General features: G+C 44.1%; 1 protein-coding gene across 1 annotated transcript in view; it reads right to left on the reverse strand.

Moving 5' to 3' along the window:
- Positions 1-2,619: 2,619 nt before the first annotated feature.
- The window catches only part of msps (msps cytoskeleton-associated protein 5), a 74,032-nt gene continuing 58,177 nt past the window's right edge, over positions 2,620-18,474 (reverse strand). Inside the window, exons 27-32 of the mRNA XM_084600956.1 lie at positions 17,090-17,278; positions 16,862-17,002; positions 11,004-11,087; positions 3,708-3,906; positions 3,227-3,387; positions 2,620-2,971 (exon numbers count right to left, since the gene is read on the reverse strand). Of these exons, the coding sequence (XP_084457082.1) occupies positions 2,831-2,971; positions 3,227-3,387; positions 3,708-3,906; positions 11,004-11,087; positions 16,862-17,002; positions 17,090-17,278 (915 nt within the window). The 3' untranslated portion in view covers positions 2,620-2,830. The remainder of the gene's footprint in view (positions 2,972-3,226; positions 3,388-3,707; positions 3,907-11,003; positions 11,088-16,861; positions 17,003-17,089; positions 17,279-18,474) is intronic.

The following is an 18,474-nucleotide window of genomic DNA, read 5'->3' on the forward strand; positions in this document are numbered from 1 at the left end:
TTGCCAGAATGAGCGCTTTCATGATGGTCGGCGAGAGGTATCTTGTGCATAACAAATGGAATGTACATGTATCATCAGCATGAGCATGGACCGATCATTTCAAGAGATCGCTACAAAGTTTGAATATCGGATTACAGGTGAGCACGAATTACTCGTCCGCAAATCTTAATTGAGATTAACAAAATGGTAGTGTAACGTTTCTTTTAAAGTCATTTCGCACATCATTTAGGAAGTGCCAATGCGAAACATGTTCGTGTGTCTGAGCCAGAATCTATGGCGCAAAACATGAACAAAGCAGCATATGCAGTTCGGCAACGCAGGTTTCTGTCACCGTTTTTCGCAGCTACGTGCAAGAATCGCGCATAGGATCACTTGAGTGGCTATGCTAGAAAGGCAGAGAAGCGGCCGATTCCAAAACGCCGTCCGCCGTGGCTTCGATGCCGAACAAACAAAGCCTAGCGACGATCCGGGAGAAGTGCACGACCGGTGTGCCGTCGACAGCAGCTCTCGCGGTAATCGCGGCATTCGGTGCGAATTTGTCTACTTTTGCGATGCAGCTGAGGGAAGACCTTTCTTGACGCACATTCCATTTATTTATCAACACGCCACACAAATGATTGATGCTGCAAAAGAGAGACTGCACTATAGTACGCTCTTGCTGCGCCGTCGGTCGGTACACGTAGGTTGACGCCGCTTACTTTTATGCGCTGCTCCTGAAATATGATCTCAAGCAGAAGTGTACAATCGGTACTATGTTGAACCGGACCAGCTCGTGTGCTTTTTGCATTCAGGCGCCGACGAGTACTTTCAGTCAGACGCCACCACGTTCTCAGAATGTCGCAAACCGCAGCCCGAAGCACCAAGCTCAGGGGTTCACGCATGCAGCACACACAACATTTGCAGCAACCGAAAGTGTGTCCGCAACGTATGGCCTTCGCGGCTGCCACCAATGGCAGCCCGTCGCGTCGCTCTCTGTAGTTGTGACGTATGTTCTCACAGCAGAATAGTTCCAAATCTCACCACCACACGAGAACCAAGCAGCCCGCGAATTTCAAAAAATGCAGTTTCTAAAAATGAATAATCGCTGCCTTTGTTCCAAGGAGTTGCACTTTGGGCGAATGCTCGGAAATTTCATTGCTGCCAGGGAGTCTACTGGTTCTTACAGCTGTTCGTTCCAACAACTGGTGGCCCAGCAGTTGGGAATGTGCCCGAAAACCAGCTTGGTTGGAACCAACACTATTGGTACCAGCACAAATTTTGACCTAATTCTGGAGGCTGTGCATCAGAACTGGCATTTTCTATTGGCACAACTCATTGTGTGTTTGCATTAGTTCGCACTTCTGTCCTCACCGTCACTATTCACCCCTTTCTTCCCGAGAATATAGCCAAAGCCAACCTCGTTACTTTTTCTTTGTAAACATATCTTTCTCAAGGATAATGCATACAATGCAAAATTCGACCATTACAAAGGTTACAACCATAGTGTCGCATCAAAAGCGGGGAGAAGCTAGGAAACAGCAGTTCACCCAATGGTCGCATCTTAGCCTCCTGTACGCAAGTTTTATCCTTTCATATGCCTCCAGCTGGACCTCCACAACAAAATGACAAGTGAAACGTTTCAAGAACAGCAAAAATGAATGATTAGAGGAAAATGGGTAACTGAGTTGGATGGTATCAGTTGTTTGCCATCATTTAGTACACCTTTTATTGTTATATTGTTCTTGATGAGAGAATTAACCAGGGTAAATTATGCAAACTATTAAATATACTTTGTTTAGTGCATTTTGTTAATTTGCAGAAGGGGTTCAGAAATAGGTTGCGCAATTTTTTCTAACAACATACCTCCTGCTTGGTCATTTTTTCAAGCATTTCGAAAAAGCATGTGAAATCTAGAAAACACCACATGACAATAGATTATTATTGCTTACGTGCTACCATACTGCAGCACTCCCGAGCTTTTGAACGGCTGCCACTAGTTCAACAGGCTGTGCAATGATACAAATGAAAACTGAGGCTAACTTGAACCAGTAACTGCTTTTTCTTCCTTGTTTCGACTGTGTGATAACTCAGCAAATGCTGACTGGCACTCGGTGGTATGCCCATCGTTTATTGTAGATCACGACACTTGCCGATGCATTTTCAAGACTATGCTCCCTGTGGCGTCAAACGCCCACTACAAGACTGTGATTGCGCACGCTTTGTTCTAAACACGTTAGTGTCACAATAAAGTAGTGCGAGAGCACGAGTGTGTGGATTTTTCATATTTAGAGTCCTTTTTTACATGCTTGAAAACAAAAAAAAAAAGATAGTATAAGAGAGTAATAACAATTGTATCTGTCATTCCTTAACCGCCTTTTTTAAATGAAATGCAATCGATCCCAAAGTTAATATAAAAAAAAATTTGACAATTTATTGTGACTAAACCAATTATTTGGAATTTAAAAGATGCTTCAAGGAGTGCTACATGGTGGAAAACAACACAGTTCCACCTAGCTGCGGTGCACTACCTTTTTTAATCCATGGCTCAAGTTATGTAAAACATCCTGAATAACGCAGAAGCGATCCAATGCATTATGTGCTGTTTTCCAATACCCATAGCATTCATTTTTTGGTAAAAACTTATGTCTTGAAAGTGCATTTGTGAGGTTGCATAATTTATTGTCATCATAAAATCAGAATTAAAAGCAAAAACTAAAAGCAAATGCAAGACACCTGGAAGATGCAGCCAATTATGCTCGTTTGTATTATTTACACATCGTCAATCTGCAGCACAAGCTGCCGGAGAAGGCAGCTTGTCTCTGCAGAAGAAGCGCTCTTGCCACTGGCTTTCTCAGCAATTGGAGTCATCGTGGCTTCTAATGTGACCTCTAATTTCAGCAATCAGCTGTAGTCCTCTTTTCATCCTTTCTTCAGACTGTTGCACCATCTGGGCATGCCTTGCCTCGTGGACTTCGATGGGCTCATTAAACAGCTGTAAAAGAAGACAGGAACCCCATTACGACAATACAAAAGAACCTAAAGGAAAAAATAAGGTTGGAAAGGGGAATGGGCGCACTGTTTACGATTGAACCTGCCTTTACTGAGATCAGTAAAACATGTGGATTACCACTTGAAGTTGTAAAAAACAAATTCAGATGATCACTGTAGCCATCACTCCATACTGTGCCCGTGGACAGATAGGATTTGAGCACCAAGAAATAAGAACGCAAATGCAATGGTGACTAACGTTAGGGTTCTGCTGCACTGGGGGGAAGTCTTCAGCAGTGAAACGCCTCTTTATTCCGGCCGGCTCTAAGACTGCATTCAGGTGGGCTGCCCACTCTGCCCGACTCCAGTGGATGCAGTCTTTTGGCAGTTTCAGCGAGTCCCCTTTACGTGGGCTTGCGCCTGAAAAATAAGAGTACAAAGAAGGTGAGTACCAATGCAGGAGACTCTGTACACAGTATCTTTCTATCTGCTTACAGCTGCATTATACGCAGTGAAATCTAAAGCCATAAAAATGACGAGGCAGTTTTCCAGCCAGTAACACATTACTATCCATGGTGTCACCCAAAGGGGAAATCTAATGGCAAAGTAAAAGGCCAAAACAGATCCATTAAGAAAGCGAAGAAGCAATTGAACCTGCTCCGTCATTCACCTTCCATTCTCTTTTCATAGACACTCATGCAGAACAGCCGTAAATCTGTGTGATGAAGTGGTTTGCTTACTAGTGTAGCTGTGCCGGTTGGAATCATTCACGCGCAGGGGATAAACGTGGGCTACGTTGGAGCCTGGAGGCTGCTGCCTTTCCAGCTCATTCAGTCGCGTCCTGATCGACTCCCGAAGGTGTGCCGGAGCATTGCGCAAAAGTGGGTCCACCTTCATGCTTGGATGTTTCTTGCACAGCTGGTGGAGCACTAGAATGTTCTGGAACAACAGAGCAAATAAACTTTAGGCAAACAAGAAATAGCACTGCCAAAGTCAGCATTTCCTTTACATGAAAAGTTTCCACACCATATGCAAACAAAAGTCACTGCACAGTACTTACACGACTGCAGGTCTACGATATTACGCTATGAGAATCCCGGTACATGATTGTAAAGTTGTGTTGCTGCACCTCCAATACCTCATTCGTCTCTCCTCTATTAGTGTTGCTGTGCTTTGGTTTTGATTTTACTCCTCTCCCCACCTTTTGGCTTCAGATTTCTAAATTTAAAAACGAGTAGACTTGCAATCGTGTACTCATTAAGCATCCTCAAGCTCACTGGAAGGGTGGGAACAATCAAAGGTCAGATTATACAATGTTGAACAGGTCATTTTTCCTAGCTCAAATATAATAAGCCAGCAAAACTGGGTGTATCATAAGGTGACTAGTACATTAGCACGCAATATATGTTACAAGAAAAACACACACCATTAAAAAAACCTTTCTCGTGTCTCTTCTGAGTAAGTACTAGGCTCAAACCAGACATTCTGCTGTAGTATGTGCAGAAGACGTGCGTAACAAAGGTCAGATTATACAATGTTGCGAACAGATCATTTTTCCTAGCTCACATATAGTAAGCCAACAAAACTGGGTGTATCATAAGGTGACTAGTACATTAGCATGCAATATACGTTACCAGAAAAACACACACCTTTAAAAGAACCTTTCTCGTCTCGCTTCTGAGTAAGTACTAGGCTCAAACCAGACATTCTCCTGTAGTATGCGTAGAAGACGTGCCTAACATCTAAATGTAAATACCTACATAATGAACATTTGCGTGGTAATAATACGACAACAGTGTAGGTAAAAAAACGCACAAATAAAATTTTTTAACATAAGCAGTCGAGAGTAAAACATATTTCTGCAGTGCAATAATCGCAGTTGAAACAACGAAGTATGTACATCTAAAGTTACGCGCGTATCCAGAGATTGTTTGTCTAAACTTTGTCGTGAAAACTTTCAATCCATACGGATTCTGTGAACCATTCCATGCAGAGTTCTCGTGCCACTTTACCGATTGTACTGGATCACAATCAAGCCATGTGAACTCTTCAGATTCTATTCATCGACATTAGATTCCAATAAAATTTTGTTGGAAAGGATAGCCTAGCAACAAGACATTGTACAACTGCTTCAAAAACAGCTGACTCCTATTTGGAAATGAATTTATACACAGCTGATTATGCAAAAAAAAGAAAGCCACAATTTGCAATACTTGTTCCTGAACTAGTCACTACATTACTGCTTATCTGGTGAAGTGCTGGATATCAGTAAAACATCGTATTGCCATGGTACTGCATTGCTTTGTAGACAAAAGCAAGCATGCTATATTAATGCACAGACAGCATTTAGCCACCAAGCCAGGGATGGGGATTCATGTACAAGTTTATTGATCAGAATGCTTGGATACACAACACATACTCAGTCAGTGTGTTTTCTAGTAGGATGAATGGCAGTTGGGTTAACAATGCATTAACGAAGGTTAACAAAGGGCTCATGCATTCATGGCAAGGCTCAGCAACAAAGAAGGCCAAACATGCAAAAACAAAAGGCTATTTTACTCATGACAAGGAAATAATGGCAGTTCGGAGACGCTTACACAAAATATAGCAAAACAAACATGCACAAGAGCATCAACAAACAAAACATCTGCTTAAATTAAGAGATGAACACATACACAGACACATAAAGTCACTCAAGAGAGCTCATTTTAATGTGTGCTGTAAACCAAGTTTCATATGACAGTGCTCAAACCTTTGTCACGCCCAACCACTTTAATTTACATACAAGACAAAAACACACACGCACACACGTAAGAAACAGGGGTTCCATTTGCCACAGCATAATGCAATACTCCTATCGTGTCACTGTCTGAATTGAGTAGGTAACACCCACATTACATCCTGCCAACATTGTAGACTGAACAACTAGATCAAGGAGGAACACAAACAGTTCTACAGAACCCCTGGTGGGGATGAAAGCTCCCAAATTGCTGCTTTAATCAATCACAGGTTGCATCACCAGTTGCACTGAATATGAGAGAGTGGGCATGATTCAAAGCACTTGAAAGCACGAGTCCAAGCATGTGTATGAAACAGTAATGAGCAATGAACGGAGGCAGAACTCTGTCTTCCAGAAGAGAGCAAATAAAGAATGAAGGTGCCGTTAGTGCTTCTCTAAAGTCGGCCTTTATCGGTTATGCAAGGTGGAGTGCATTCAAGCAATGCATCATTCTGCTGGAAAAAAAAAAAGAAGACACGCTACATCACCAGTATACAGATTAAAAATATATGTAAATTTACATTTCAGTTTGATGTTAAGAAAGGAACAGAAGAGGGGGGAAAATGCCAGAAGAATAAGCAGCATGCGCATAAATCAGACTTCGTGCAGGCGAGTGAAACCATTACATGCAGGTACATCAGTTAATATACACACAGCAAACTAACATAAATTTGGAACAGCCTCCATACTAATTGAGAGGAGCCAGTCTGATGGTACAGGTCATAAATAAATAGCTCTTATTGGCTTCGCACCAAGTGTCATCCAAAACAGGAGTCCCGAAAAGCTAATAACGACACACAACTGAAAGAAGATACTAAACAAGGCTGTCAGGCACACAATGCTTCTGAATTCATGTAGCAGACCACAGAACTACTGAGTGCTTGTTTACACAACTAAAAGAAGCATGTATGAGACAATATAAAGTAAGGGCCCGGTTTAGGCAAGACAGCAAGCATCCAGTGATATCAACGCTACAGGCATTACCAGTGACGTCAACGGATACATAAATGACTAAAAGTACTAGAACTTGGTCTGAGAGCCTGAAAGAAACTTGGTCTGAAAGAAAGAAAAATACATTTTAGACAGGAAGAGCACCTATCAACTGTTTATATTTGTTCATTTTTGAAAAAAAAAAAAAAAAAAAAACATACGGAATTTATATCCACAGTTCATTGTCCCCATTGTGTGCAGAGAGGGATACAACTGCAAAGAATGTTCCAAGAGAGTTTCTTCAAACTTTGAATTCCTGGTTCTATGAGATGACCGAAGGCACACTGACACAGTTGTTCTTGGGCGTTGTAGTACTTAAGGCAAATGCCTCAATGTCTCGTTTTCTTCTCTTGCTCTAGCCATTACCTTGTTCTTTCTACCAGTGGTGCGATAGCTAGAGAAGGAGACAAAAGAATGGGAAACAACCAACATGCTTGCCATGAAGACAGCCCTGGCCATGCATGTCTTTTGTCACCTTGACAATGAAGGAATTTAAATTTGAAGGAGCGTGACTGCTGCTCTGATGTGCAAGTCATTTTTCTGCTTTTCCAAATTTAGATACTGGCTCTGTTCTTTGGAGTTGTTCCCTTCACATCGCATGATGCGATGTCAGACTACTTCCAATTGCAAAAATAAACAGTTGATAGTAGTGCCTTATCCAGATAATACTATAAGATGAAATGCCAACTAAATGCTCTTAGCACTCTCGACTCATTACATTCTAGGCAGATCAATAACTCTTTGCAATAACTTTTCTACACTGTTTTGTGCTTGGCATATCAATACCACGACCCAAGGTTGCTAGCCTTGTGTGCACATGAAACGAACACTGCTACAATAATCGCGCCTTGAAGGCAGGTGCTTGCTGGTTTGCTGAAGGCCAGCCTTTGTGCTGTTGTGCTTTTCCATCCTGGGTGGGTTTGGACTTTCCATAGCATGTGTCCATGAATGATGAAGAATTCTCTCCAAGAGATACATGCAGCTTTGATGGCACTAATGTGCCAGATCTAATTTAACCCTTTGAGTGTCTAACAGTTTTGGGAAGAAGAAAAAGACAAAAACAAACCAATTTACCCCAAGTCTCACATTTTTTTGCTGTTTATTTTACAAAACTGCTAAAGTCCGGATAAATAAGCAAGAAATATATAGGGAGAGTACATTACAGTCACATAAATCAATGGAACTTGGTTGCAACTCCGTGAGGGCTGATACACTGAGACGCGCGGAAGAAACGAAACCATGACGGAGAGTTGCCACAAACAACACATAGCACCGAATGTGGTTGCAAGTAGTTTTTTTTTTTTCTTGTTGCAAGATGGTAGCGTAATCATTTTTGCAGCACTTTTTTTAATACTTTTTGAATGTTCTAGAAGATGGCAGCATCTCCCAGTAAGTGAGCCTCTTCAGAAGGGCGCGAAATTTCAAACGCACGCTCACAACAGTAAGCATACGGCGGGACGAAATTCAGCTAAAGTACCCGTACAGCAAAAACACTCAAAGGGTTAATAACATTCCACTGCACCATAATTATTCCTAGAAAACAAAGGTTAGTCCAGAAACAGTCGACCTTTGAATATGAAATCAATGCTAGCCAATCCAGCTGCGTGACAGAATGACTTCGTATGCTGTATTGGGTTTAATGTACCAAAGAGACGTCGGCTAATAGGAACACTGCAGTGGAGTGTTCCAGAATAATCTTGACCAACCATCTGGGGTTGTTTAATATGCATTAACATCACACAGTACACAGGTGCTTTGTGTTTTGCCTCCACCAACACGTGGCGATCACAGCCAGGATCGACCCCGCATGCTCAGGTTACCAGCCGAGTAGTTTAACTACCTGAGTCACCGCTATGGGATTTTGTACAGTTCATATTGAGTAAGCCAAGAGTTGTTTGCACAGCTACTTTTCTGTTCTGTTACACTGTAAGTTTCAATGAGTCATTCCTGCTAGTTTTCATTGGGAAACTGTTAAGTCTCAGCTTAGAAACCTCCCAAACTACAAGTTAAAGGGACAGAACACTGCCCTCTAAGCGCCAATTTTTTTTTTTGCGCAATGTCAAGCGTTCTGTCTCGAGTAGTCGATTCTGTAGCAGTTTTGCCAGAAAAGCTGTAGAAAAATTTCGTCAAGAAATTTTTGATCGGTGCATGCACCTGTTTTCACATAGTCCAATGCTGGAAACCAAGAGTAGCAAACGTGATTACGACTGCACGCCAGCAAAAGTGATGTTCTGAAAACTATATAGTTTCGTCCACCAGATAGTGATTAGACATCTTTTAGTACACAGTAACATCAAGTTCAATTTCAATACCCAAGAATGTTAAGGCACAGGAACGTATGCACCATCGACAGAAGTTTTAGTGAGTCATGGTTACCGCGTCATCCAAAACATTCAGAACACTGTGGCGCCATCTAATGACAAATGCTAAAAGCACATCATAGGCGATGTTAAAGGAGGCCGATCTTTGCCACAGCGGAGAGAGTGCAAAATATAATAAAACAATGAGAGAACTCTTCAAAGAATAGAGAACACTGTGCACTTACGAAAACCAGTGACATTTTCCCACGATGTGGTCACGTGGGTTAACAAAGTGATAATTGCAGCGTTTCGCCACAAGAGGTGAGATCAATCGTTTTTATGCGGCTTTCAATGGCAAACTTAGATTATAAACCCTCATTCCTTGGGTATTGTAGCACTATTTATACCATACAAGGCAAGGCAAGGCCATTATCTCATTATATGTCTTGGTAAGTGTTCTGTCCCTTTAATGAGGCTGGCTATAATAACCCAACTGCAAAGAACTTCAAACATGCTTTCCTCAAGTGAAAAAATGACCACACAGACATTTTCCTTAAGTGTTCACGCTGCCTTTTATTTTCTGATGAGAAATGGAACTGAAATCCCTTGGTGCTTGATGCGTACCTTCACAAGCACACCCCTAGAGAAAGTTTCATAAAGTGGGGCCCTTCATTAAATAGCCTTGTTGTAAATGAACACATGGAACTATGAACAACACAAAGTCATACATATTAAACCCACTGCGGAATGAGAGCGCTGCCTCCAAACAGGTAAATACAGCAACATGTGGGTATAAATGTTGCATATGCACAAAATAGAACAAAAATTCAGATGTTTGGCCCACCAGAACACACAAAGTGCATTGGATGCCCATCTGCTGGCTCAGTTGAAGTGGCTAAACAAAGGGACCTATACCTCGAGTGAGCTTAAAGGGACAATAATTGTTCTTATACAATTGTTCTTATACAAGTCAAGTTCAGAGTATCTAAACAATTATGTGCGCAGGCTATCACGCATGCTTTACTGGAGGGGGGGGGGGGGGGGGGGAATTGAAAGTGCACTATAATGTAGTCATTTACATCTTTTCCGTGTTTTTAGTGCACTGATAACAACCATACTTGACCAACACTGATAATGCTTTGCATTATAATCTAGTTCGCTAAGCTAAAGGCATGGGCCACTGACGGAAGCCACCGTACTGCAACATACTGCGTCAAGCAAACACCAACAGCATCATCAAAGGATCCCTATTGTTCTGGACACATGAGGGCTCTAAAAGCATTGTTGAATTATCTCGTATAGAGGTTGTACTAAGATACTAAAATATCCAGACACTGCAAATCTCATTTAGGATCCCTTTACAAAGCATCTAAACTGATGCAGTCAATAGGAACACGAAAGCACAAAAATGCCTTCTATGCTGTGTTCATCATAAATGCCAACCCTAATAAATGCAAAAACAAAGGCATCCTAGGTTGCGAGTGAAGCCCTTATATGTGTGCTAAACTGACCATAATGTATAACCCTGCTGTTAATTTTTTCACGGGACCACACACGCACACAGAGGAGCCAACCCAAGAAGCTTTATGCGCAGTGACAGCAAGTCTGAACCTTAAAAACAGCAGTGCTATAACAACCAGACTATTACAAAAACTTCACCATAAAGTCGCAAACATCAAAAAGTGACCCCAACATGGGCATGGCATTAATCAATGACAATGTTCTCTCAGAAATATACACATATAGTAAGCACAGCACTTCGTGACACGTAGAAGATTAAAAGAAGAAAGACACAGTGTCCATAAAATGGCTCAGTGTACTAGGGTAAGTGCTAGTATATCACAGTAGACGGCAAGGCACAGTCTCCCAGGAGTCCACGATGCAAAACGAAATTGTCCACTGACCTTCTAGCACTGACTGCCAGTGTCGCTAAATGCTCAAAGTGGAACGACAGTATCCCAGCATACCTCGTCAAAGTTGTCTTCAGTGTCCAGCTTATGCAAGATGTTTTTGAACTGTTGCTGGATTGCCTTCTGCTCGTCTTCGTTGCTCTGGCGAGAGAAAACAAAAACAAAAACAAACGGGGAATAGTGAGCTCGTGTTATGAACACATGCGCAGAGATAAATGACACCAGCTTACACCCAAGCTACAAGGATGCCGTCATCTGTCACAAAATACAAATTCAGGTTATCTCATTTACTGGGTTGATACTACAGTCGAACTCGGATATATTGAACCCAGATATTTCGAATTTTGGTTATATCGAACTGACGGAATATCCCCTTGAAGATCCCAAGTAAAAGTACAGGAAAGCTGCGTCATATATTGAACTCAAATTTCACCGGTCGTTCGACATACTGAACTCTGCACCACGCACTGGAAGGTGCGCCTTCCCCAAAGACAATCACATCACCTTTGGCCGTTTGCCGCATGATGTCTTCAAGCCATGTGCAGAAGGAATGAGAGAGAACAGTGTGGCGACAGTTGGTCTAGAGCAGCGTCGCGCCCTTTCCCCAAAGGCACACGCATTTGAGGTGATCGTTTGCCGTGCGCCAGCACGTGACGTTTGCAAGCCATATGCATGAAGGAACTAGAGGGAACCGATTTGGCAATGGCTGGTATGGAGCAGACGCAGCCAATGTAGCCGTGGTGTTTGGGAGAGGGGAAACAACGCGAAAGAGCAAAGTGCGCCCATTCATCTGGCGAGCTTTCTCTCCCATTCCTCTCTCTTTCCTGGTCTTCATCCACAGCAGCACGCACTACGCATGCGTAGATAGGCTAGCTCAGCACGTGGCAAATGTTGGATACTTTCTCCAGTGTGTGTTGTGAACCCTTTGTGCATGGTGGGCGACATGTGACGCACGTCTTGTGTCGTGCTGAATGTGCGGCATATCGTAAGCTATGGCGGATATGGACATTAAGAAGCGGCAGATTTTTTTTTCTTCAAGTCTTATTCTTGTCGTCATGCTGAACATGCGGAGTAGCATAAGCTATGGCAGCTGCAGACTTTAAGAGGCAGATTAGTTTTTTTTTTCTTTTTTTTTTTCCCGAGTCTTCCATGCTTGCCATCGTGCTGAATGTGTGGCGTAGCACTGCGAACGTTAAGAAGCGGCAGATTTTATTTTGCAAGAGTCGTCCATTCTTGCATCTATGAATCAACGAAAGCAAGTGGTCAGCTGTGATTATGAAACAGGCTTTTCACATTGTTCGTTTCAAACGGCATTTGCAGCTATCACGTTTTCTGCCCGCCCCAAGTGCGGTGTGATAAATCAAACCAGGCTAGTGCAATCGATTTTCACAATTGCAAGTGGCATCTCAAGCAGATTTCTGTATATCGAATTATCGTTATATCGAACTATTTCGCGATCCCCACAGATTTGATATACAGTCGAACCTCGATATATCGAACACGGATATATCGAATTATTGATTATATCGAACACTTTCTATATCACGTGGAAAATCGCATGCATTTTTAATTTTTTATTTCGAACGGCGTCGGTTGCCAAATGGATAAATCGAACTCCGCCACCCCAAACCATGTGCACTCTGTTGACAGGAGGCGAGCTTTCCCTCAACGCCCTCGAAGATAGCGGCGGCGCGATGGGCGTTCCCGACTGCTGCACACGATCGCTGCATACATCGGTCGCGCCGAGGGCGCCATTTGAACGTAACGGCGTATGCACGCGGCGGCTTGGCCGGGCTAGGGTGGCTAGCCTGATTTAGTTTGTCAACGACTAACCGCGTCTCGGCGCCGCCACTTGTGCTGCGCCAGTCGTCGTTATCGTGTGTGGCCTAGGCAGCCTAGGTGGCCTAGGCCTGTCACGGCGTGGTCGGTGTTGTGATGGCTGCAAACGCGAAGAAGCGGACGACCCTGACATTTGCTGCGAAATTGGAAGTGATCCGCCGTGTTGAAAATGGTGAAAAAAAGTCAAGCGTCGCCGAAGCTTTCAGCATACCGAGGAGCACTTTGAGCACTCTGCTGAAAAACAAGAGTGACATAAAGGCCAAGGCGGAACAAAACCAGCACTCAGGCGCGCGGCGGGTGCGCAAAGCTGCCTTTGAAGACGTTTAGAAGGCGCTGCACAAATGGTTCATCGACGCAAGGGCCCGGAATATTCCTGTATCGGGACCGATGATACAACAGAAGGCCAAGAACTTTGCGTTCATTCTCGGTGCCGAGAACTTCAATGCCAGCAGCGGTTGGCTGCAACGTTTTAAAGGGACACTAAAGGGAAGGAAGTGGGTTTGCATCGATAGAATGCCAGTTCCTGATTACAAAAAGACCACTCTTACTGAAAACAGAGCTGTTATAAGGTAGTAAAGAAGAATAACAGAAATACAGGTATCGCCACCACAGCCAAACGGCCGAGGCTCGCAACTACAAATCACGTGACGTGCTAGGGATCCCGGAGGCTGACAAATGCGAATTACGTTGTATGTTTGAATGCGGTAGTACGTTTTTTCTCAAACATGATAACACGCTTTTATCATACGTAAACGACGGCGAAAAGACAACGTAAACGTTGCAAGGCAAATACAAAAATATACTTGGTGGCGCCACAGGCGCCCACTTCAGTTTTGGTTATGTTTCGGCTCGGGCATTTCGTGCGCACTCGGATAGTTTGTTTGAACCTGCAGCGCCTGAATTACGAGCTTGGAGCAGCAGATGCGCCTGGATGGTTCCCATTTGAGCATTCGGAGGCACGAGCGAGCGAAATCCGCTACCGCCGACACACTCCTTCGTTCACACTTCTGCGCCAACATATCGCCGCCGTTGCCGCTTCGACTGCGACCTGACCGCTTGACTGCAGCTACGTACGCCACGAAAAGCATACATATGCTAAGTACCGAAGGAAAAACGCATTATCATTCAATTGTTCACTAAATCATGGCACATCTGACCAACATATACTGCGTCAACAAGACCTTCAATGTGCTATTTGCAGGCGTCGTAAACAAAAGGGGCATACTTGCCGCTCATACCAAGGAGAGCGTCGATATATTGCGCTCGTCGCCCGGCGAAAAAAAGGGCCTCGGGTAAAAAAGTAAAAACTAAAAACTCGATTTAAAAAAAAAGAAGCCAAAAGCGGTAAGACTCGAACTCGCCACTGCTTGCTCCGTAACGTTCGGCGCTAACCGCTCGGCTACGCCGCGCCACAGGGACCTTGAAAATATTTCTAGTTTTTATGTCATGGCCCCATTTACAATAAAGTGTTTTTGCTGCCGGTCTAAAAATTACAACTTCCTGATCATCGGCTCATGCTGCCTGCTCTCACGTCTTGCAACTAATGTTCTGGATGCCTATGCGCACTATATTGTGCACTGGATCCATTTTAACATGTGGTATTTCACAGCGCTGGCAAATGTAGTGGCGCCGGCACTTCGGTCATGTTCTGCTACCGTGGACGTAATTTTCGCTGAACACGGAGCTGTAGCACAAACCTTGAAGGAAAAAAAAGCGACGAAGCTTCAAAACTGACAAGCGCAGCAGCGAGGACACTATTTTGCTGGTAACTAAATCTTATTTCTATGTAAACATGTCAGGAAGCGTTGCGATGACCGAGGGCTCGGTTTGTTTATACACAGTGCAAGGAGCGCAAAAGCTTGAGAAACATGTAAAGTATTGTGCATTACAAGCGCTCTATGTTTTTTTTTCTTCCTTTATGGGCCCATTGCTCGGTAAATTACTCTCTTCATCGTTTTATTTATTTCGGCTGAGGCCGTCATTGCGAGTACGCTGTTGCCAAGTTGGCCCTTGAGGGATGCGACGCCGCGGGCCGCGCCGGCTCGCTAGCTATCACGGAGTCTCCGCTTACGTCATAGTGTGCGTCACTCAACTCCAACTACGTAGTTGGAGGCCACAGTTTGAATTCGACCGGCGGGAACAAGAAAAAACCTCAACTTCTTATCGCAATATCTCAGCAATTATTCGATTTTTTGCTGCCGGATATGCAGCGACAGTGTCACCAAATGTAGTTTATTAGATTTTCATACCATCTTTGGCTGTCTTTAGTGTCCCTTTAAGGCCCGCTTTAACATTGTCGGGAAGACAGTCTCGGGGGAAAGTGAGGACGCCAATGAAGGCGAGATCAAGAAGTGGCTTGAAGAAGAGTGGCCTAAGATTCTCGTCAGTGAGCCCAATCAGATATTCAATGCTGACGAGACGGGCCTGTTCTGGCAAATGCTTCCGCGACAAACGCTCGACACGCGCGGAGACAAGTGCCACGGCGGCAAGCAAGGCAAGGCTCGTATTACAGTTCTGTTGGCTGCGAATATGGACGGCAGCACGAAGCTGCGGCCACTTGTCATAGGCAAGTTCCAAACCCCGAGATGCATGCGCAACTGCCCCAGTGTTCCGGTGACATACGCATGGAACAAGAAATCGTGGATGACTCGGGAGATATTCCAAAAATGGTTGAAGGCATGGGACTCGGAGCTGGCGCGTCAAGGCCGGACGGTTTGCCTCATCGTTGACAATTGCACAGCACACCACACTGATGTCCAGCTGAGCAACATTGAAATTAAGTTTTTGCTGCCGAACACGACGTCGAAGCTGCAACCATTGGACCAGGGCATTATTCGTGCTTTCAAATCCATTTATAAACGTCGGCTAATCGACATTTTGCTTCTCAAGCTGCGGATGGGCCAAGAGCTAAAGATAGACCTTTTGGGTGCCATTCAAATGCTGAAAGCCTCGTGGGACAGCGTCAAGCAGTCGACAGTAGTTCACTGCTTTCGGCATGCGGGTTTTGTAAGCCGCATTGAAGAAGCTTCCGAGCAAGCAACTGAAGAATCAGCGTTGGACGACGGCACAGAGGAAGAATGCCAGCTCGAAGAAACCTGGAGCCAGTTGGAGCGCTTTGTCGGTGCTGAGCCACACAGCATGTGCATTGATGACTTCGTTGGCGGTGATGACAGCACCGGAACAGTGGCGGAGTTGACAGATGTAGAGATTGCGGCGGAAGTTACTGCTGAGCGGCCAAACGAAGACGCTGCCGAGGTTGATCCCGTAAGCGCTGCCCCGCTCCCAACTGCAACTGAGGCTGTAGCTGCTTTGGACCTTGTACGCCGCTACTGCGGCGCAATAGAAGGTGCTGGACTATCGCTTGTGGACCGTTTAGACTACGTTGAGGACGCCGTGGTTAAGCACGCGGTTGCCAATTTGAAGCAAGCTACGCTGCTACAGTACTCTAAGCCAAAGGAATAAATACTTTGTTTGAAACTTCAAGTGAGTATTTATTGCGCCACTGTGCCACGATTGGTTCATTGATTGATTTGTACTAGTTTTTGACGCGTTTTCTACGTGATTTTGTATATCGAATTCCGGCTATATCGAACTATTTTGCAATCACCGCGCTGTTCGATATATCGAGGTTCGACTGTATGCGGGTTCGACTGTACTAAAGGCATCAATCATCCCTACCCCGTGCCTAGTCAAAGCAATGAAAGCCTATCTCTCTCTTTTTTTTTTGTGGTGTTCAGCTGATTCATGTTACATTTACATAGACAAAATTGTATCAACGGGGTTGTCATAACCAAGAAATGTCAAAAATACGGAACAAATTTTGGCAAGAAATGTAAGCAAACAAATGTATAAGAATTCAAATTTTGCGCTAATCAAAGGAAAGCGCAGGGAGTTCCAACACGGCATTGAGGCCATACTTACGTTCTCACAGGAGGCAGATTAAAAATTTACTGACATGGGCAATCTGCTAAACCTGAATTACCTTCAATGATGTAAGCGTAAATAACAAACATACTGCCCAAGTTCCACAGAGTACAACAGAGCAATTTGAGCAATTTGCTTCTAAAAAAGCCCACCTTATATAGGGAGTCATCGGAGGCGCCCTTGTTGGCAGAGATGTCAGCACTTTTCCGCGCGTGCATCTTCAGCATCTTGGTTATCGTATTCACAAGGGACGACTCCTCTTGACCCGGCACCATTTCAGCATATGTCAGCAGCTGTGGATTGTAAAAAACCTCAGTCTTCTATGCCTGCAGGATGATATCTCATTTACATAACGAGATGAGGTCTCACTAAAGCCCCACCTTGTGACCCTTGAGCGCAGCCAGCTTGTAGATGATGGTGCGCACCGTCCGCAGGGGTGTGTCCGAGGGCCGCCCCTCCCAGAATGAACCCCGGTAGGCCTTTAGGAACAAATGCAGGTCGAGGAGGACCGTGTCCAGGCTCAGCTCATCCACGCAGCTCTCCAGCGAGGACATCATCTTCCACAGGCACTGCAGAACAGTAGTTACAACACTGATGCAGGGACAATCGCACCCTAAACGACTTATTGGACAGACACTCAGGCTACACCACGGCTGTGCGTATAAAGAAAGGCAGAAGCTGCAGATAATTAGAAAAATAAAAAAATAAAAGGGGACATGTTATGAAATTTGTGCGTTGCAATAAAGGCTGGCATGACCTTTAGACTAGTGTTAGTGTGCCTCTGCTTCTTGCTGTAGTTCATGCTTCACACTGCCTAGTGCTATGTTTCTACAACAGCCGTGTCACATTTCTCGTGGTAGTATAGGCAGCCCGCACGTTTTTCTTTTTCATTGTGTTCGCCTCTAAAAATGCAAGGTGTTTAGAATGTTGACTTCCTTAATTCATGGGCCCGGTGGTTGGGCTACCTGAGTGACATCTGATCGTATTCAATATCCAATGGCCTAGCAATTATGTCATTATGTGCCTGCTGCTTAGATACATCCTTAAGTGCACGGGCCATTCAGTCATCATCAGAGAGGAAGTACACCGCTATGACCAAACACCACTCGTAATACCTGTTCAATAAAGGTACCTCCATCATTAACAGTTAAGAATGTACAGTCTATGAAAGCACATCTTCGTTTTACTTGTGCTCGTGTTTTTACTACCTACACAGTTCACTGTAAAGAGATTCTACTGCGCCCTATTATTTGGAAACTTTCAATGTGAGCTACCTGGACAGGAATACTGATTTAGTAAATTAACCACAGGCACTTGTTCATTTCTGTGCCACATATGGCACGACTCATGAAAACTGCAACATAAATGCAGCCACGGCTACTCATGAAGGTGGGCCTGCGGTAGAACCGCGATTGTGATTACGAGAAGTGGACATTGGACAACCACTACACCGCCAACCTCTGTGAATACCTATGTGAAACTGGACTTCACTCCTTTTAACTTCCTATCTCCTGCATCCCATTCCCCCTTTCTCAACTTATGCCTTGTGGCAAACTTTTCGAAAAAAAAAAAAAAAAAAAAATTCTGCTTAACAGACAAACAGCTGAGCAGGTTGAATGGCTGTAGCTGCCATTTATCAGTCAATGAGCATCTGCTTTTGGTGCACCCGCATGCAAAATACAAATAAAGATACGCAATTTCCTTCCAACACATCTAGCCATAAAATGTAGCAGGCAAACCTGAAGATGAGGCTCTGTGGTGCAGA

This window comes from Amblyomma maculatum, chromosome 4 (genome assembly GCF_055883805.1).
Source record: "Amblyomma maculatum isolate TAMU_Amacu chromosome 4, ASM5588380v1, whole genome shotgun sequence".
Taxonomy (NCBI): domain Eukaryota; kingdom Metazoa; phylum Arthropoda; class Arachnida; order Ixodida; family Ixodidae; genus Amblyomma; species Amblyomma maculatum.